This window comes from Thunnus albacares, chromosome 14 (assembly GCF_914725855.1).
Source record: "Thunnus albacares chromosome 14, fThuAlb1.1, whole genome shotgun sequence".
In the NCBI taxonomy this organism is placed as follows: domain Eukaryota; kingdom Metazoa; phylum Chordata; class Actinopteri; order Scombriformes; family Scombridae; genus Thunnus; species Thunnus albacares.
Window position 1 is genome coordinate 17,447,194 of NC_058119.1, and position 22,926 is coordinate 17,470,119.

At 39.7% G+C, this 22,926-nt stretch overlaps 1 protein-coding gene across 2 annotated transcripts in view; it reads right to left on the reverse strand.

Annotated features, from left to right (window-relative positions):
* LOC122997545 (cGMP-dependent protein kinase 1) overlaps window positions 1-22,926 on the reverse strand; it is an 84,895-nt gene that overhangs the window by 16,057 nt on the left and 45,912 nt on the right. For both annotated transcript variants that reach the window (XM_044373756.1, XM_044373755.1), the window contains exons 4-7: window positions 15,483-15,588; window positions 11,777-11,840; window positions 6,051-6,128; window positions 4,413-4,504 (exon numbers count right to left, since the gene is read on the reverse strand). In XM_044373756.1, coding sequence (XP_044229691.1) covers window positions 4,413-4,504; window positions 6,051-6,128; window positions 11,777-11,840; window positions 15,483-15,588 — 340 coding nt within the window. The remainder of the gene's footprint in view (window positions 1-4,412; window positions 4,505-6,050; window positions 6,129-11,776; window positions 11,841-15,482; window positions 15,589-22,926) is intronic.

The window sequence follows — 22,926 nt, forward strand, 5'->3', positions numbered from 1 at the left end:
TTACATTTATGAATATATCTTTTCTACGATTCCAGGCAGCCACTGGCATCAGTTTATGAAAACTAAGATTGCTTTTAAAAACACTTCCTTGTTGGTGCATTTATATGCTTGTTTGAAGCTCTGACATCCACGATTAAAGTGTCACAAGCTATTTGTTGTTAGAATATCAAGCCCAGAACACATAAGCAAACATGAACGATTTGAAAGGGACACTGAGGAGAGTTACCCCTAAGTCTCAGATGTCTGTGCTTCCTACAACCACATGACCACACCAACTGGGAACTAGCATTTCTCATGTATGGGATTTATTTTGGTAGCCTGCCCAAAAATAATCCTCTTTTTTTCTTGGCTGTCAAAACTCTGCTTGGACATGAAGTTGACAGATCACTCTGCCAGAATGGTACATACTTTTGAAATTGTTAGTTATTTTGTGAATTCAGTGCTAAAGCTGCAGCTGACTCTCAATGCTTGTTGATGCTGTTTGCAGCTCCCCCCCACCCCATCCCTCCACCCCCTTCCTCCCACCCCCCTTTCGGCTCCAACACCTAAAATAAATTTTGGGCCTGTGGGAAACTCTGAAGGAACAGTCCCAGTTTGAAACTGCTTTACCACACAACGATTGTGCATGTTTCTAAAATAAAATAGGCAGCATGGGATTCTCTTTGATCAAGTACCTCAAGCAAGTTTCAAGTGTTTGGAAGTTCAGTGCGGTAGCTGTATAAAATAAAAAAATATCTCCATTAGTCTAGATCCTACGGTATGCTTTAGAGGAATGTGAAACATACAGAGGATACAGACAGGAACATGGGAATGGAAAGTTTAAAGTAGTTCATGGTAAATGGCAGACGTTAAAGCGGTGACTCATGGTTGATGAGCTTTTTAAAGAGTAAGCAATGGCTTGGAGTGAGGGGAGAAAGAGAGGGGTCTAAACACAGCTTGTCATCAAAAAATGTAGCATTCATTTCAATGAGACCATTGTGTTGGCACAGCAGGGCTACTGTGGGATCAAGCTCGGGGGGGAAAAATGCATGCATCATCTAGCAAAAAGGTAGATTCTGGCTCAACTTTTGTAGCAGCACAGTGCAGCGTTATCTGTACAACGTACATGCAAGCACACAGAACAGAATACCTTGTGGCGTGGCCCTTTGCGCGTAAAGGATGAACATGTCGCCTTTGAGACCGGAGAAACCTATGCTGTTGAGTTATCTTTACAGAGTTGTAAAACTGTACCAAAAGGACTAAACCACTGTGCAGTGTTGCGGTGTGATAAACTTTCAAAGTGGACTTCCTGATTCGTTTCATCTGCACGCCGGTACCTGTGGCAACACACCCACACTGACACAGCCTCTTGCTGTGATTTATCAGATGTGGCCGAACACTGACACCAATTACATTTCTGTCAGTGGCATCACACTTTTTTTTAACAAGCTCTCATCTTCTCCAGGCACACCCCCGCAAACATACACACACATAAACTCACACACACACAGTACACACAGGAGAACAGGTCAGGGCACGCATAGGCCGTCCTGCTGATGGATCTACACCTCAAGTCAAAGCTCACACTTCACCATGACAGGAAGAATGTGACATCAGATATGTTGTTGGCTACGTCCAAACAACAGTTGGAACATCCACTTATTGGGATGAGGTACTGTACTATTCATTCAGGGCTATACATATGTTAACCCCTTAGAAAAAACATGCAACATGATATTTCTTCTACTGCTTTAATGCACACACACACACACACACACACACACACACACACACACACACACACATACGTCACACACCAGCACTCACACAAGCACTAACAAACCATTACGGCTGGCAGAAGAGCAGACTTTGATTTGTAAATATGTTGTTCTCACAGATCAAAGGCGATGTTTTCAGATGGACAGAGTAGCCTTTGAGTAGGGGCTATTGAGTTTCATGAGCAAGGACACACACAGTTAACTTCTAATTAGAAAGATGAGCCTGCAGAAGAGCCCTCTGATCAAAAGCCAGGTTTCGAAGATGGCCAGCATCTCAATCATTTAAATTTGCGAGACACGCTTGACCATCAAAGCTGTGGTTGAATAGGCTTCTCTCGTTCAAGACACTCCAAGACAAAAGGAGGAAAACAGATGATGACAACAATGAGCAGACACTGAGGCGGGGAGAGCACTTTCTTTTAGTGGGAGGTAGAGACAATATGGTTTTCCTGATTAAACAAGATGTGAGATATTCTTGAAGTTGCTTTGAAGAGCTTTTCAAGACACTACTTGAAATCTCACTCTGGGAAACACTACACATGTATTGATGTAACTGTATATTTAAGGATAAATGTGATATACCATATTTACATATGGTTTGATGCGGTACATATGTGTGCACATACAGAGTCACCAGAGTGATATGTCATGATTTTTGTGCTTTCCCTTTTAAGTAATCTCAGCAGTGCTTAAAAGAAATCACTGAATTCCTGGAAAAATTCAAATAGTTCACTTGAAAAGTAGCACAGCTGCTCAATCCATTATAAATTAGTACTTTGTGTCATGCTCTCATTCATCATTCAAACAGTATGTTTTTACATCTCATTAGTGTAAAAGGATCAAATTTCTATTAGGAACAACCCACTCCTCCCACTGCCAAGAGATCAAGCTTTCCTGTGCCTCACATGTATCTTATCTCCCATCTTCCATATCCTATAGTCATTAGTTTTAACATATGGAAGAAAGCCCAACCATCTGTGCAGTTCCAGCTGTTGCATGAATATCACATCTAGCATTTGCAGTGTGAATTGGACTTTTGAAAATAAAAACAATGACAACACAGAGGTTAGCATTTAGCTTTCTCTGTGTTTTAATGTGTTTATTCTCTTGATATATGATTGTTAAGGGTTTGAGAGCTGATTTGAGATGGGTTTCACATTCAATGACCACAAGATGGCGACATCTCCATTTTTTTTTTTTCCATTTTGACATGCCTGCACTTGAATGTACCAGCATGAATGCATACAGTATGCTCGCTGTTTCTACCTGACCCCCTCACAGACATAACACACCTCAGACTATTGGCTATCTTTACCCTCCCTCTGGTTTAATAAAACATTGTCCATGGAGGTGCACCGTTGTGACAAGACAAGACAAAAAGCAAGGTAAAAATAGCACTTCAGGACACTGGCATTTGATGCCAGAAGCCATATAAAATATTTTTATTGTACCTTCGTGTTCTTTCAGTAAAAGTATTTGAGTGCTGAATGTTTGCAGTGGCTTTGAATCACTTGATCCCTCAAGTATATACAGCCTGGTTACTTCAAATTTGCCTCAGTACATCTACACAGCTATAATACATATTCCTGGCACAAGCTTACATAGTTGATTTATATCTGCTTTGTACATGTTTATTTCTATCAACATTGACCTCTGGACTAGTAACAGCAAATATGCTCATATATTTAACACAAATGTTCATAAGAAAACATACAAAGAGAGTGGAAATTCATTAATACAGTCAAGGACAGCATGGAGATGTCCTTGATAGCACAATGGTCTGGCAACCAAGACAGGAAGTGAGAGGAAGAGAAGAGAAAGGAATCTAAGAAGCACATAGATAAAACTGTCTAAATGAAATGAGTCTTCGCCTGGGGAGCACATTATATGACTGTCAAACACCAAATAAATGACTATGTTTCCCTGTAGTTTCTTGTGTGACATGGCTGTGTGCACAATATAGCGCAGATGGGTTGTCACTTGGTGCCGTTTTGAGGGATCTCCACTGTCACTTGAACATAAAAACACTTTTTTTTCCTTTTGATTTGGGTAAAAATAGAGCTCTCTTTTGTATTTTCTGCAAAGAGGGTTGGAGGTGAACTAGCTGAACTTGGCAACTTTACATATTTATGCTGTTTATACTGTATAGTATTAACTAGAAATATGACTTCATAAGAAATCATTTCAGAACTTGTCTTATTTCAAGTTGCACAAAAAACCCTAATCTGATAAAAAAAAAGATTTCAATTTCTGTGGCAGCCTCAGTCTTTCTTATCAGTTCAAACATACCAAATTTTCTTTGATTCTCAAATAGAAATTTTTGTGTCAGATCTCAAAAATGTGTCTGGAACAGCTATAGTAAATCGTCCCTGAAGTTGTGTAATGTGTACCCGGCTTTAAGCATTACCAAACATTTAGCATGTTATCACACCTGTCAAGAAGAGTGAGTGGAGGAAAAACTGATGGAAAGATAGGACCTGGAGGCTGATTGATAGCAAATTAGAAAGGATAGTTGCACAGAAGTATAAGAGAAAGGATATTAAAGACAGATTGTGTGTAAAAATTAGATGGAAAGTGGGTGACAGTGAAAGAGACAGAAACAGCAGGAGAGCAGGCGATTTAAATTGGAAGAGTCAGTTTTAGGAACAGTCTTACCCTTGCAAGGCTTTCTCTCCAAACCAGTCTCCTTTCCCAAGGCTGCGCAGGTAGACAGGTTCTCCACTGGGCTCCTCCCTGGTCACATTAACCTAACAAGAGAAAAGAAATCCAGGAAGAGGATAGTTAGATCGAAGAGTAGTGTGACTGGAAGGAAGATGGATGGAAATGAGGAAAGAGAGGGGGCTGTAAAACAATGAAAAGAAAGTAAAACGGTATGAAGATGTGTGGCAAGTAGAGGAGGGGAGATAGTTTAGTTTATAGGTGATAACATTTCATAAACACTTACACATCTCCATCATTCAGGAAGAACTTGACATGTAAATGATCTGTCAAGATGGCAGGCTAATCACACTATTACACACAGGGGAGACAAACCAGTATGACAGGTATCTCTGTGCATGGCTAGTCTGTTACAAACAGGTGACTGCCGTCTCTGTGCAAGATCTGACCACTTCATTAGCCAGATGACATGTGAGTGATGGCACTGTGCTGTATGAAAGACTTTACAAATCAAAGTGATGACACTTGAGTAGATTTTAGAGGAAGTGAAAAAGAGACGGTCGTTTCGCCTAATGAGGGATCTTGTCTTCATCGATTAGTCAGATCTGTGCAGGTGTAGCAGCGTATCCAGCACCAGCACACTGTAATGCTGTCTACACCTGAGTAACAGCGTAATTATGCATGATCTAATCCGATCAGGTGGCTGCAGAAAAAAACACCAAAAAGAGGAAGTAGGAGGTAAAAAGTGTGGGGCCAGAAGGCAGATTGTGTGTGTGTGTGTAGTCAGACGCCAAAACATGGTGGTATGTCTTTTTCTAGTCCACCGTCTGTGGTCTGGATAGAGACAAAAAGCATTGATAAGGTCAAGTATGTTTGTGTGTGCTTGTGTGTGTGTGTGTTCATGTCTGCGTCCATGTCCTTGAGCATATCTGTGTGTGACTTAGATGTGCCGACCTTGTGAAATGTATTTTGGGTCAAAAGGAGAGAAAAAAAGACAGAAACATATTGTAGCTTCATCCTTTACACTGACACATCCTGGAATGTGTGAACTCAGAGAAAATGTGAATTTATCTAACTGACTGGGACTTGAGGAGGAGTTTTTGGTTGTGGGGGTAGTGGAAGGAGGAGAAGAAACATGATTAAGGAAGGTAAGAGAAGAAGTGAAGGAACATGTGTAAAACGGACAAGAAGGTAGAAGTATCTTTAAAAACAGCTGAGAGAAAATGGGGACGAAGAGCAACAGGCATCTAAAAGGGGGATGAACATTCTGCAACCTCAAAACATGTTAATAATACCGGGAAATAAAAGCCCTATGATAGTTCTGATGACGGACGGGACACTTGTGTCATCTGTGCTCAGTGTGAAAGCCACTGTGGATGACAGAAAGGTGAAATGAAAGTGACTCCGTTCTCCTTTCTAGATGCTCCCACTGCTCCAGCAAGAGATGATGAAAGACGCGGCACTTCTGTCTCTCTTCTCCCCTATCTCAAGATGATTGATGACAGCCAACTTCCGCCCCAAAAATATACTTCTTAGCTTTAAAGATAGGTGTCCTTTGCCGTGTGTGGCATGATGCCCTGCGTTGTGATGTCAGTGATGATTATTTTGGTGGTAGGCTAGAGGCATTTTTCTCACCTTTCCCTTGCTGATGATGAAGAAGGTGTCTCCTCTGGCCCCCTGTCTGATGATGTACTCTCCATCTTCGTAATGTGTCTGTCAGAAGAGAAGAGAAGAGAAGAAGAGAGGAGGAGAAGAGAAGAGAAGAGAAGAGAGGAGAGGAGAGGAGAAGAGAAGAGAAGAGAAGAGAAGAGAAGAGAAGAGAAGAGAAGAGAAGAGAAGAGAAGAGAAGAGAAGAGAAGAGAAGAGAAGAGAAGAGAAGAGAAGAGAAGAGAAGAGAAGAGGAAGAGTTAATCAGGCACATTATAATTCTTCTTCCTTATTTCTCACATGGGAGTGAGATGCTGTCACCAAAGATAAAAGGGTACTCCTCAGAGGAGATAAGGCTGAAACTGGTCCAGTCAGATAAATCGCAATTAGATGCTTTTTCTTAATACCACAGACTGGCAAGAAGTCCAGGGTGTTTTTCTGCCTTCCACACACTGCTTGCTTGGATATGCTCTGCAACCTTAAATACGAATAGACAAGTAAATAAAATAATGATTAAATGAATAATACTGCATAAAATCTAGTGACAAATCACAGTTCCTTTCTAAGAGTAAAATTAATGCAGGATATCTATTCATCAATCCATTTTCTATACCCACTAATCCTGTTCAGGGTCAGGCCTTCTGGAGTCTAACCCAGCATGCACTGGATAGGCTACACTCTGGACTGGTCACCAATGTAACACAAGGCTGACACACATACACAGAAAACCACTTTCACAGTCACATTCTCACCTCATGTTGAAAATAACCTTCACTGCCAAATAAGGAATCAATTTGCTCCAAGGACAGTTTCTTTCAGGTTATATTGAAGTGGTATGTAAGATGTGACATAACTTGATGTGATGTGAAAAACCTTTTGTGCCGTGGAGAGAATAGGAATAACATCAAGTTATATCATGATCTACAGTACAGTAGAGCTACAAGAAGGTACAAGAAGTTACTGAAAAACACGGACAAGGACCACAGTCTAACATGCATTGTTTTGTTTTTATATTACAAGTTCTGGTAGGATTTTCACTTTCTACACTGAAGACAGAGCTCAATATTTCTTATTTTTTTAGAGCATCAACAGATTCCGCACAGACATTTTCCAGGTGTTTTATTCTCATACAATTTTACCAAGAAAAGGTACCTTACATCTTACTTCACACCAAGCAGTGTGTGTATGATTCATGCCTGCTGAGTGTCAATCAAAACAGAGCTTTTGAGTTAACAGAAAGTTGCAGTTGTGATGTTTAGTTCAGCTTAATATATCATGGACTGAGAAAAATAGCTATATCTAACTTATCACAAATCAATCACAGACCTAGCACAGACAGAGACCTTGAAATTCCCAAATTCGTGAAACTATTTTTTGCTTGCTTCCATTCCCCACAGTTCCCTTTAGCCATGTTTGCCCCATTTTATACTTTCCAATTCAGCCTCTGACACTGTTTTACCATCGGTGGCATAGCTTGCTGCCTCCTTAGGTCAATGTACTTTCCCACAAACCTCTTTATTTTCCTTGATGGAGTTGTCCTTGCCCATAAAGGTTGTTATGTGTAAGCCCATAGCTTCCCTTGGTTCTCCTGCCCTTCAATATCCCAGCTGACTGGCTGCAGAACTGCATCTCTTGGGTTACATTGTTAGTCTGCAGACACTTTTAACTGTTAGGTCTTCATCATCAATTTGACCTTTAAGTAGTTACAGAATCTCCGCACAGAAAAGTTCCATACTGTGATGGAGATGGATGGCATTTTCAGTTTTACCATGGTACATTCCCTACTGCAAATCATGTAATATGTGATGGCGGTATGTTACTGGCCATTGTATTAGCCATGATCCTGATAATACTAGCTGCCATGGTACTGAAAATATAATGTAAGTGGCACAGCAATGTAGCACTTAGTCCATGTGTAGTACAGTTTTGCAGTGGTACATTATCAGTTGTTGTATAAAGAATAAAATAATAAATAAAAAAAACTTTGCACTGTCATGTTACATGTATGTCCCTAACAATGTGTGCAATTGTCTATACAGTCATAAAGACAACCTGATCATTCTGGCTGGCGGTGTGGGATTTTATATCAATATAATTAGTACTTGCTGCACCAGGTAAACTATGAAAAATGCCTCATGGTGTCATTACTTGTATATCTTGCACACACATCAGTCTTCTGGCTTTTGTTTTTTTTTTTCATTTTCTGGGCCATACCGCTTTGACGCATTACACTTTACAGGTAATACAGTGAATTAAAAAGCGAACTAGGCTAATTTAGTCAATAGTGAATGTCATTGCAGATCTAGGCTACAAGCATGTGCATTACAAGCTGGGTCAGCACATTTTGCTAATCATGATGTAGGCCACTGTATACAGATACAGTGAATGAAAGACTTACACCACAATCTAAATGCCCCGCAAAGACACACAGAATCTCCAAACTATGAAACAAAACCTGTCTAATGTATTTAAAAGCCTGCTATCAATCACATAACTAGTATTTGTGCCCAATGGAGCCAAAATAATAGGCTAGTGAGGGATGACAAATAATGATAAACATTCCCACCTACAAGAAACCTGATTGGACAAGCCCCAACCAATAGCCTACGTTAAATGAATCTGCTAATCAATCCATTTAAACCACCACTGGTAGCGCCATCATGCACGCAACAGACATTCACCGCAGTTTCCAGTTCAACGACCGTTGTAAGCAAATAAAAGTAGTTAGCTAGCTAGTACAAATAATGTGAATAGTGCATTCCCTCTAATCCCCTCTAATCCCCCCATCAGGGGGCGACTCCACTGGCTCCAAACAGAGGTCCATTTGTATGGAATGCGATGGGATATTGACCCTACTTCTCACTTGATTTATTACCTCAGTAAACAGTTTCTTGATGAGTTTATGGTCTCAGTCGCTAGTTTTAAGGCTTCTTCAATACAGCATGATGTATTTTGTAAATTATGGTGACAATAAAGGAGGGTAGGCTTTAGGCTGTGGCTATGTTGTGATTGACAAGTCCCTACCACGGCGACAATGTTGGTTAGGTAACGTAAACATGGCGTAACCTCAGATTCACAGAGTGTAGCTGTCGCTATCCCAGTGTGTTTTCAGTTCATGAAAGTTAATTGTAACATTTTGGTCGCCTAACAAAGTCTTGTCCGGTAAGTACATTTTGTTTTAATGGTCTTGAGCCCGTTTTTTGCTAGTGAAGATTACCATTACCATTAGCAGTATCACAGTTAACCATAGACTGTAAATGCACCACACTAACCGAGCTAGCAGCCAGCGTTAGGGTCAGCACCACCCTCGTCCAAATATGGCCACAAACCAATGGGTGACGTCACGGTGGTTTCGTCCATTATTTTATACAGTCTATGACTAGTACAGAAGCTACATATATGGTTTAATGGTAGACATAAAATGTTAGCTTAAGCATATAGCTTGTGTTGTGCTAGCAAACTATTTACTATGAAGTAAACATTGAGTTAACAGCAGATATATTTCTTTCTATTATTGGGGGGATATCTGTTGAGAAAGAGCATTGTAATTAAGAAAGTAACCTCTGATTTTACTGTTGACAACATAAGGCAAGGTTAGGCACATTTTATTAACTTAACAAAAGTGTCACAAGTAATCAAAGGCTAGGTGGAATTTTATAAACCTAAAATAGCTTTGTGTTTTTAGGTGGTGTCATGTTTCCTGTGTGAACCTCACATACCTGCCCAGCCAAGATTTTGAACTTCACTGGTATGTAACCTAGCTAGATGATGTGTTTTCACTTGTCTTTACAGAAAAGATCAAATTTTCCATCTTGTATTAATAAATTGCATGTTATTGCTTGTTTAACCAGGATGATATGATGGAGAGATAGTAAGATAACATGTTGGCCAAATACAGTAAGAAGCCTACATTTTACACCAGAAAAACAGAAACCCTCACAAAGTGTAACAAATACAATCCAGTCCTGAAAAAAATATGTTCTAACATATTGAAGATTTAAATATGAGACAGTGTAAGAAACACCATGATTTAACTTTATGGTCATTTTTGAGTCATTTGTAACAGTTTTGCATTATGAATACAGACCAACAGACCATTACTGTACATTCATGTTCATGTTGCCTGGTTGGTCAGTTACATTTTACTGGATGGGGAGAAACAACTCTACAAATGGCTCACTGAGTATTATGACATCTCTGCTGTAGTTTTGATGTTTGAAAAAGTTACAACATAATTGTAGGTTTAAAATGTGTCTGTGTAATGGTTCTTAAAAGTAACAATTGTGACCATATTGCATGTTTAGCAGTTTGTTCACGTCACATTTAAGAACAAATGTAATTAAAACAAATCTTTAATCTTCTATTTTTGCTAGAAACTCCTACACAAGACCAGTGCGAGCATTAGATGGTCAATCCATTCCCCAGGGTGAGTCTTAAGAGTGGAAAATCCTTGCAACTTGGCCTTCTTTGGCTTTTCTTTAAAGCAAAAATGATCTGGGCTGCTTTTGGTTGCGTACATGATCACATATATACACACAGAGACATGAAATAACCTAAAGATGTGAGCAGAGGTCATATTTGAATGCAGTTCAACAAACATACTAAAAGCCTCAATGTCAGTAGCACACATCAAAAGTGTGAATGAGAATGTGTTTGCATAATTAAATTATGCTGGAGAAAACATCAAACGAAGTGGTGTGCAGATGGGTAGAAAATGTGATATTGAGACACATTTCAAAATGCACACTGTCACCAGCATGACATGTACCCAAAGAAGACATCCTGCAAACTACAGTTAGAAGAACAAGGATTTTGCAGGTTTCAGTCCATTTATGATAAGTCACACATCACAACTGCTAACCATTTGGCAAACCATGCTGGTTTGGTTCAGGTTGTTTAATGTATTCTTCTGGCTTTCAGGCAACTGTTGGTTTCCATTCATTTACATTTGGAATGAAAATCAATTAGCAGACTCTTAATCCATCACAGTAAACACTGAGACCAATATATTTTTGTTCAAGTTACAACATTGTTATGAGGTAATGCCAGGCAGACTTTTCAAATCAATTTGTACTTTAATTGCATTATCTCATTACAATAATGGAACTCGAAAAAACTTTCATTCAATATTCCATTCAGTTTGATGGATTACACAACTCAAATCTGAAGGGTGATTTCAATGTCTGCGTAAATGAATGCAAAACAATGTATGCCACAAAGAAGAATGGTAGGAAAAACACACATTAAAAAAACAAAAACAAACTATGCTCTAAGAAAAGAAAGTGCTTAAAGTAGTAGTAGTAACATCTAAGTCAAAATGGATGTCACCCTTCAACATGTGGTAACGTGGATTACAATGCGCCCTGGCTTGCTTAGATTGTTTGATCCCTTTTGAAAGCTGAAATGACTCCTGGCAACTGTGCACTCAATTCCTGAACTGGTTCATGAAATTAACTGTACCTTAGTAGGTGGACCATTTAGTTCAATATTACCGCACTGAGCATATACTAAAGAGTAACAACCCCCCACCCCCCACCCAACTTGTCCAACTGCCTTCTGCCAGTGCACATTATTTGGAATATGCCTTTGTTACCCTTCTGGATCCCTCCTCTGATTGCAATAAAAGAAAATGATTGGGTGAAAATCTAACAAGATGAGTGGACATCTGCAGCTTTGTGCGGCAGATGTCACAGTCTTTGGAATAAGGCACTTACCTCCTCAAGGACATCGGCAAGCTTGCTCAGAATATCTTCCTGCAGGCTGTGGAATGTGGGGACGCTGCAGGAGAAATAAGAGGAAGTACTTTTAGAAAAAAGGCTCACACATATTAAATATATTACTGATTCAGTCTTTTGTAGTTGTCAGATAGAAAAAGATGTAGAAAGATGTAGCTGGCAGCATACGTACTGAATGCATTAGCTTAAACAGCTGACCAGAATCTAAGCAGACCTATTTAAAGATAAATATGTGCAACAGGAACACATGAAGATCAATATAATGCTATGGGTGTTGGCCTGTATACTATATTACAGTACGTGTATATAAATATTTCAGAATGAACTGGGCAACGTGTCTGGTTACACAGCAGGGCATCAGATCCTAAGGTTGAATACACCAGAATGAGGCTCTAATGTTTGTTCTGTATGCTTCCGGGCAGCCTCATTGAATGTTATCTGCCTGTTATCAAGCCTACTAAATAAAAACTGGCCCAATGTTTATCAAAGAGGAGAGAAAATAACCCGTGTTGGTGAACAAAGGGCTTATCTCCCTGTATCATCTCTCTCTCTGTTTCTCTATTTCCCTCTCCCCCTTCATTTTCCATGCTTTATTACAGTAATCTGAACCATCTTGTCTCAGCCCCCAACCCAGGCCCTAGCCACTATGCTGATCCTTGTTTCATTGCTTCCTCAACAGAGGCATTAGCTAACCAGCTAGGCAGTGAACAGATGACCCTACTCTACATGAAACATATGGAGTTTAAATCCTTCAAGCTGTGAAGCTGTTGACACAAACAAAAGACCTCTGTTGTAGTATATTTCCGATTCATCAACTTAATTGTGTTACAGCAAATTAGTTAGTTGTACAAGGCCAATGGGGAAGTGCTGTTTCCCTAATGATACTGTACCATAAAAACATCTACAAAACTAGTATTTCTTTGATGAAGAGCTTCGATTAGTGATTTCCACGCCATTGCCCAAGTCTGGTGAATCGTTGGGCAGATGGTTGTCTGTTTTTATTTTGTGCCTTACAGCTAGAGTGTATCTATTAAGTGGAAGGGTTCAGAGGGTTGAATAGCTCACCAGCCTTAGAAATATCAGTTACGGCAATACACATTTTGCAAATGTAGGTGATGTTTGTAAGCTCATTAGAAACTATCCCTGCAGTTACTCCCCCTGGAGCAATGTATTTGAGTGGTTTAAAATACATGATAAGGAAGAGGTAATAAAAAAATACTCAAGCACACTTACACTTTGCATATAATACAATGTGGGATTTCTCTTTCAGTTTTTCATCAGTATTCCTCCTACACAACTTCTGAGAGCCAATATATAATTTTACAGCAGGTAAAGAGTGGGTAGAAGACTAGAACCAGCATGTGTTTGTTCTTACACTTTACCTACACTGCTTTTATTAGATCTGCTTCTGAAACAAAACAGGAATATAAATACATATTGTGAATTAACAGATGTTACTATAAATCTCTTATATAAATGTCCCCCCTTGACACCCTGTTATAAACCAAACACACTGTAAGCCCAAACCAAGCAATACGTACAGCTATTAAATATTTACTTATCTGTTGGACTGTTATACAAGAGCAGCTGAGAGGCGAGAGCTGCCATACAGTACACACTCACACTCAGTAAAGAGATAGTGTTTTGTCTTTTTTTAGTCAAAGCCATTACTAAAATAGCATCAGTCTTAGACAGGAAAGTCTGATTAATAGTGTTTTTATCTGGTTTGAAACATATTTCTTGTACTGTATGTCTTAAAGTCTTCCGTCATGGTGTAAGCATGCAGCATTTGTTGTGCTGCATGCATGTGTTGATGTACAAAACGCTTAAAAACAACCTTGTGGAAGCCTATAGGGGACTCTATCAAAATGATAATGTAAACTTAAAAATTGAAATGTAATTCCACAGTAGCATTATAATTTTCCACATACATATGAGCTATTTGAGTAAAAATGAAAATTCAATGATCCAATTTCCATTTTCATTTTCACATACTCCTATGGGCAATCTGTGACCATATTAAAATGAAAATGGAAAAGTTTATGGGGCTTTTTTCCTATCTTTATTCAAGAGCATGGTCTTTTAATTTGAGAGCATGATTTATTGATTTCACGTTTAGATTTTGTAATTCTTTCCCTCAAACCCTGCCCTTGCACTCAAATAGCCCCTGCTTGCACTTAGATTTGCTCTGTTTCTGCTCAAACTGTATGCTTACACTCAGATATATTGTTGCTTGCACAGATTTCCTACTCCAGTTTCAGCCCTTGTCCTCACACTCAGACTGCGTCTGTGCTCCCGTGAAATGTCTGCGCTGCTTTCGCATTTTTTGTGTGCAATAACCCTGTCAAAATCCCCCAACCAATCCCCCAGTGGTCTTAAGCCCATTTTTTACTAGCAAAAATTAGCATTAGCATTAGCATTATCACAGTTAACCATAGACTGTAAATGCACCGTGCTAACCAAGCTAGTGGCTAGCGTTAGGGTCAGCTCCACCCTCTTTTCCAAATATGGTGACTTCTCATCACTTCTGGCTCCAAAAATCCAAGATGGCGAAGGTCAAAATGCCAAACTTGAGGCTTCAAAACATGAGTCCAAACCAATGGGTGACGTCACGGTGGCTACGTCCATTATTTTTACAGTCTGTGGTCTCGGTAGCAAAGGCAGAAGTTGTACAACATTGTTATACAGCTACAGAAATTATAGGGTCTAATGGAAGATGTTAAAGTAAATGGCTGGGTGTACAAGCAGTGTGACTTTGACATCAACAGCAATCGTTGGTTTCTTTTAACCATGTCTGTGATCCTTTCCTAACCTTAACCAGCTATTTTAATTTCCCAAACGTACATATACCAGTGGGTCATTTTGGAATGAAGTGATTTTGCAATTCGAGGACTTGCTGGAAATTTCTAGCGGAAAGCTGGTTTCCTGTGTGCTGTATCTATCCGCCTGCCTTGAAACAACTCTGTCAAATGGTGACAGAGTCTGATCATGATCAGAGTGATTCATGAGGATTTGTTCAGAAGAAATGATCCTAAACAGAGCGTGTTCTTTAATGATTTTGGAAATTCAAATAAACATAAACAGTGGAACACATGTGTGAGAGGGAGTGAGAAGAGAGAAGGACAAATGACATGTAATATAATATGTAATATAGGGGAGATGTGATATAATCACTTAATTGGCTTGATGAAGACCAAAGTGGGTGACAGAAAAACAGGAGAGTCGAACAGAGATACAGGGTGAGAAAGATTTATACTGTAATTGCATCTCATGCATCTTGATCATCACACACTGCTCCCTCTGTCTTTTGATGAGTCTTTCTTTTATCCTTTACTCCATACAGGCCAAAAAAAGAGAAAAGAGTCAGCAGGCCTTTTAAGTGATAATAGGCTTCTTCACAGAAAAGTGGTCAGGGCTCTCTGATACAGATAGGGGCTTTAAAGAAATATGATACAAGTACAAGGTATTTTTCCTGTAGGATGAATGACATCTTCATTGAAGCACCAGCAATTTATGTAGAGTTATATGATTTATTGGCACAAATGAGGAGTATGGAATCTTCTACGAAACAGCTCACACATATTCTCCTGAATTCATTTTGTTAATTAATTCATTGCATCCCAGATCAAAGCTCTATTCAGGTCATTTGTCTGTCATTGTGGGACAATTTGCCTTGGTTCCTCACCTTTTCAGAAACTCCATATACTCTGTGTGCTTGATGAGACCCGTCCTCATCATGATCGTCTGAAAACATTGTCGGTCGATGGCCCACAGCTTCACATTTGTTAGAGCTGGAAAGAAGAATACACGTGAGCAATGTCATGTGAGACAGTTTTTACCCTCAGGCGATAAGAATAATAAAACAGCATATATAGTATACGCATAATACATGGCCTGCAACAGCTTTATGCTTTGTGCATGCACAATATGAATAAAGTGAATATTATATGCAGTTTAAGGCATTTTATATTGAACTGGAAATATGAGAAGACGCATGTCATGGTATACTGTATGTGAGTGAAATTAAACTAAAATCCTACTGAAATCACCAGAGAGAAGAGAGGAAAAATCTGTGAACCTTTAGGTTAGGTAGTCACTCTTTTAATAGCAATAACTTTAATCCAAGTGTTTTCTCCAGCAGCTGATCAGGCCTGCAGAGCAAGTAAGAGGTATTCTGGTCAATTACTCTTCACTCTGCAGTTGGGAGTTAATTGGTATTTTTGGAATACCTTGCATGGATGGCTTGCTTCAAGTCATGCTACAGCATTTTAATTGGTTTAAGGTCAGGACTCTGACTCGACAATACTAAGTTGTTTCATATCACAAACAGATAGCCTGATATTATTCTGTACAATTTCCTGGAACAATTTACAATTAATTGTTCCCCCAGTGATTGCAATCTGCACCAGCCCTGAGGCATCAATCCAATCCAAACTGTAATGCTCTCTACACATGGAATAGATGAAGGTTTAATTGTATGTATGCAGTGTTTTTTTCTTTAGATATAGCATAGTGTCTTGTTTTACCAAAGAGTATTATTCCACAGAGCACCATGTCGGAGACAAGCTTTAGACAGGCAGAAATACTTTGTCTTTGGACAAACCATGAACAAACTAGATGAATTTTGTATTGTGGGCGGATTATGTGGAATTAAGTGAGTGTAAGAGATACCCAGTATGCATTGCTCTTATGCTAGCTTTCATTGATACCTCTGAATAATTTACAGTTGTCATGCAGCAATCTTAGCAGGATATCCAGTCCTTCAAAGAACCATAACAGTGCTAAGTCTCTCACATTTTTTTCTCATTTTTTATGGCTGGCTGTTGATTGATGGAAGCCTCGGTCTTTTGAAATTCCTTTGTTGCCATTTTCAGTGTTTGAGCCTCAAAAGCCCCTTCTCAGAGGTCCTCTGTAGTCATTTTTGATTAGAATATGTTTCACCTCAACAGATCTCTGTTGTGAGCCAACTCTGTAGAAGCCAGGCCTGCTGGTTTTTCATCAGAGCACTGCACCTCTACACACACCTGAATGTCATTAAATTTACCAATTGAACCCCATTTCACAGACAAAATGGAGTTGTTGGGGCAGAAACTTTATAACAAAACATGTAAAAACCTCATATTCCGTCTAGCTGAGCCACATTGTAAAATGTATTTGAGAATTTAGTGCTTCGCTTTGTTAATAGCAGTTTATATGATAATTATTCCCAAGTAACGTTGGTGTCTCTCACAATTGCCAGTGTCATTATCTTCTTCAACAAAGGCTCTTAATTTCAGTTCAGTGTTTCAATTGTGCAGTTGTGCGGTAGACTGTGAGGAGTAATAGGAAAGAAGAAAGAGAAAATCTACAGTCTGACCCCAAAACAAATCTGGAGATCCCCTGGGAGCCCTCTGGCAACAGGGACATGTAGTAATATTAGAAAAAAAATCATCAGATAAGAGTCAGTCTACTTGGTATTTTATCTGAGTGTGTCTTCAGTATGTCTGTTTCCAGAGCTTTTCATTTTATGTCACCCTCCCAGTGCGACACTTCTCCACAGAGTTTTAAAGAGTTTTGTTGATAACGGTGTGATATTTATTGAGTGTAAAAAAGTGTTTTTCCCAACAGTGAAGTCACAGCACAGGCTTCACTACAAAGCAGCAGGCTTGTGCTGGGAATTCAGTATGTCACTTCAGTAGTGTGACTGCTAGGCCAGGACCCTGGTTTAATGGAATTTCCTAATAGCTTATATCTGATACTAGTACTCTTAATGAATATGATTCCAGTCACTCACACACACAGAACACCAAATTTGTTTCTATCTTTGGGATTTACCTTAGAGAGTTTTTGCTCAGAGAGGTGATTCCAGCCAACTGACACTTCTTCGAGGAAATATTTGCTTGTTTTTAGAATGAGTTTTAGGTGAAGATAATGGCTATGGTAGTTAAGCATGAACTGCTGAAGGGTCAGATCAGAGTTGAACTGTTGTCAGTGATGACCTAGTAAATACTAGAAATTCACATATGGCTGCACATACTGAACACATACACACAGAAATGCACATACATACTTGCACACAAACCCATATACTGTAAGTATGCATGTATACACATATGAGACGCACTCTGACAGACACCACAAATCTTTCTCTCTGCAGACCAAGACTTTGGCAGCACTTAAAAATAGGACCAAACCACAGGAGAAATGCCCTCATTACACAACCTGACACTGTTTTTAGTTAGAGACACTTTCTTGGAGGAGGAACCCAAAAACACACAGTATGACATATAAATGTATACAGAAACACATGCGTGGATACACAGATATGCAGACATCCTCTATAAGCATGCACAGATGTGAGAGTACACATACAGGATGTGCATATACACATATGTATACAAGTATGTCCTATTAAACACACATACTCATGTGTCCACATGCACACATAAACATTAAGCAAGTGTCAGATAAACTAAGTGGAGAAATTTGAATTATACACTGTGACATACCGTCTGCACTGTGCATTGTAATATTGAAGCCAGAGTCCAGGCACACATGTTCCACAATAATACATTTATTCTCCTTGCAAGTTTTCCAAAGGCGTTATTCTAAAATTTTCAACCATATCTGATCGAGTTATGTCTTATCTAATCAAAAAAGTTATTTTCTACTGGGGCAATGTGGCCAAATGGTGGCAACAAATTACTCCAAGGTGGACTGCAGACCCAACAAATCTGGTATATGGAGATAGGTCTAGAGAGAAATGATTAGAGTTGCCTTCTAATTTGACCCTGAAGCAACAAGAGTGGGAGGTTAGACGTCATTGGCCACTATATAGTGTGCAATGGAGTGTTGTGGCAGAAAGTGGGGGCACTGGGAAATAAGATATGTAAGGAGCCTGCAGCGCACCACAGTAGGTAAACGTATTATTCGGAAGCTTGACTAAATTGCAGTGAGACTCAGGGAGCTAGTTATCCTGTAGTGAGGGCACAGATGAATGTCTTAATGCTCATGGGTTGCCGACCATTAGCTTCACAGCTTTCTAGATGCACATAACACCCCAGGCAGTGCTGGAGAGATGTAAGTAGTTGTCTGTGAAAGGTTTTGAGGAATGGAGTAGAGTGTTGTTCCATTGGGATGATCACCGGGGTTTAAACAGTCAGTTCAACAGTAGACTATAAATGCATGCAACACTGAAACCCACAGGTGCATACTGTAAACACTGGAGGTAGACAAAAAACTGGAACACCTGTGCAATTTTATGTCACCCAATACAGAAGCTTGGCAATAAATACTACCTTTGGGAAAATTGGTATTGAAGGCCACTTGCTTCAAATTGCTTTGTATTGTTGTTGCATTGTATTGTAATAGCTGTTATCTTACTCACCTTATGTAATGCTATCATATAAAGTACATGACAAATGCACTGGATTAGTTCAGTTAGTCATCTGTGAAGGTGATCATTAGCATTTGTCAAATTTCTGTCATTTCTGTTTTAGTTTTGCCGTGGGTTTGAAGGTGAAAGGTTTAAAATATATGCAGCCATTTTCTTTCAAAAAGAGCAAAACATCAAACAATCAAGGTACAGTAGCCATGATGTGGCAACCCAGGGTGCAGTTATGATAAAATTGACACTTTCGTGAAAAATTGACTGTTGTTGGTGCAGCAAAAGTGGCATCTTGATGTGCACCAACCCACAATCTGCTGGTGTGTGAGCTTACAGAAAATAATGGCTGCGAGGATAGTTCCTTCAAAATTTTAAAAACACAGTCGCAGTTTTTTGTATGTGCATTTAAGAGTCTTCATTGACATAAATACATATTCAAAATTTTACTCCCTGAATTAAAATCTTGCCAACCTCAACATACACAATGCTGACTGCCACTGTTTTTAACACCTATATTCTTTGCCCCTGAAAGCTCCTCTAAATTGAATGTAATCCCACGTCAGAATGAGAGATGACTATTCATAGCCCTGCTGCTCACAGCCGAGTACTTTATCATTATCATTTACTCCTGCTCCTCCTTTCCTTCCTTTTCCTTGATGTAGTGATTGTAATCCCCAACCCTTCAATTTCTCCCAATTATTTGCAACAAGAGACCAATATGTGTTGATAGTGAATACTGCAAAAATGGGACAACAAGATCCCTTGGCATGCCAGGCCTCAAAAGGGAGGATCTGTGTTTAAGCCTGAGGAAAACTGTGAGAAATAATCATTTGAATGTCGCCAACAACAGAGAATGCAGGACAAGGCATACTTGTGTCGGAGGGAGTCACTCATTCATTTGCCTCAGTCATAATTCATCGTAACTGAATTTCAGCCCAGAGCATTATGCAAATGCTCCATGTGTGTTTGTTCTTGTAATCTAATTTTTGCTCATTAAATTATACAAATATAGCATGAGATCAACAACATTTCTTCTCTGTACTTAGGTTATGACAGTTTACATCCAGAGAGTGTGGGGTTTGGAAACATCAAAACATTGTGCATTACTGCGACTGTAATCTTGATTTCTGTTGTGAGTGTTTTAATGTAAGTTTTAATGGGGTTTAAAATGACTCAAAACAGTCTACGTCTGGGCCATGATGATTCAGCTGAAGTATAAAGCTTCTGCCATTTGCACTGCAGAAAATCCACATTCCTTTCCAAAAGTACCATTGGGCCACATGAAAGCGGTACTTAAATAGAGATTAGAGCTTCAAGTGGTGAAGTGTGAAAAAAAACTTGTACTCTCTGATGAGAAGAAATATATGTGTTAGTAACATAGTATTAACAGGAGAATACACTGCTTATTGCAGTGTACACATCATTTAACAGAAAATAAGTTCCAAAATAAACTCTCCCCCTCTCCACATTCATCTATCTAATAGATGCAGGGAAATCTGCATTTATTATCTGCCTGCTGCAGTGCCAGTAGACATTTTCTAGTGGAGAAATAAAACCTGCCACAAAAAGATCATGACAGATCATGTATTTTGACAGAATACTGTATATTTTAACAGGAAGGCCACGCTACCACGCTGGTAATCAAATCATTGTAATGTAGCAAAGAAAATGTGTTAGAAAACCTTGGAAACATTAATCAAATGTGTCTTTGGTGCTACATTGATTATTAGGATGTTCTCAGATGTGAATTATCATTTTAACACTTGTAGATGATTAACCTGGGGTCATACAGCTTTGAGAGAAGGAATGGCGTCTCCACCTAATTAGTGAGTGCATCCACCATAAGAATTCTCACTCAGAAATATTGTTATAATGTTTGGGTTTCAGGGCATTTGAATTTGTTTTCACTGTCACTTTATCAACTTTTCCTTTTCAAATCTTTGACTTGCCTACTCCTGCAATGTAATTTCTATCATTGCCATTTTATCCAAAACACCCCCCTTTTTCCTTCCCTGCGATGTCTTAGAAAATTAGATGAGCAACCGTTCTCTTCTCTGTTTCCCATAGGACAATTGCTTTGGGGTGGGGGAGTAGGGGGCAGCCAGCAGCCAGCCAGCCATTTCTCTGTTCTCTGTTTAGAAGCAGCTGAGATTGACACTAAAATGAGAATAGCTGGTCCCACCTTAAAGGTCAGTCCACCTGAAGTGAGCCTGGTCAGGTTAAGCTAACCCATTGTCACTAACTACGGGGCTAACCACCTTTACTTTTCCAGCAGTTGGGGAAACAATGGACAAGACTTTTCTTGGTCTTGAGAAGCTGCAGCATTTATTAACTGACACACTGTAGCCTATACTGTACATTCACTGCCAGATGGACAACTTACTGCTAACCTTTTCCTCTACTCCGCTCACATTCAGGTCACCTTTTGCTGCTTGCTCACCCTCGCTCAACCACAAACTCACTATGCACACACATTAGATACTGCCCTATTCCTTAAAGGAGCTACAGTACTCTTATAACAGTACCTTTCATGTAGATGTCCTTTGAAGAATGAGGAGAGGGAGAATTCTAGTATTTGATGCACTAGTCGATGACTAAAAACAATTTCACAATAATGTAGGGTGTTATCGTGCTTGCACAGTGTGCGAGTGACAATCATTAGTAATCCATCTTGGATTTTTGGAGCCAGCAGTGACCTTATTTGGACGACAGGATGGAGCTGACCTTAACGTTAGCTGCGCCAGTCATCCCATTCATTTGAATGGGGGTAGTGCGGCTCGGCTGCGGCCATTTTGGCCTCTGCGGCGCCACACTGGACTGTGGCCGGAAAGTTGAGCCATAGTCAACTTTTGGAGAAACACAACCTGATGTCACTGCGCCTGAAGGCTGTGGTGGCCAATCACAGCAGGAGATCAGACTGACAAGAGTTGTAAACTCTGCCATCAGGGAGGACAAAGACATTACTAGGACGAGGGGAGGACATTTCTCTTCACTTGATAACGTTAGTAAAGTTAGACTTTGCTGTCAGCTTCCCAAATCAATTTAAAAAAGACGAGAGATAAAGAGAGAGAGAGAGTGAGAGAGAGAGAGAGCAGCTGTGGTCGAGCGAGCTAGAGAGTGAATGAAGAGAGGGAGTGCTGGTAGCGAGAAAGTCGGTGAATCAGATCATAGAGCACAAATAAACATGCCCACAAACCCACACACCTCCGCTCGACCCTGCAGCTGAACGCTGCACCGCCTGATTTGGTGTGAATGCAGCCTAAGTCTCTTAAACTTTTTCAAGTCATTAACTCTACAGATGTAATTCCACCTCCAACCACAATGTGGGTTGCAATGGCAGAGTGGCACTGTTAGTATTTCCCCTCGTTGACATTACGGGCAGAAGAAGAAGCAAATCAATGTTGTTTATGAGGTATTTTTATATACTTCTCAAGAACCACTCATCCAAACAACTTCACACTCGACATGGCACCTCCTTGAGTCCCCAGCAATACATCAGCCAAGTCTGAAGTAGATTGGATGAACGGTTCTTGAGAAATGTGAAAGACAAACATACAGACAGACAGACAGGCAGACAGATAGACAGACAGAGATTCCTTGCTTTATAAACCACTCCGGGACTCCGTAGCCCATTGATATTAATGATCATGTGAAATTTAAGCAGTGGTACTCATAATTCTGCAGCGGCGAATGAATATAGGGGAAATACTGCTCTTCTCAGTGACTGAGACACACATTTAAAATCACAGTCACGTGAACGCTA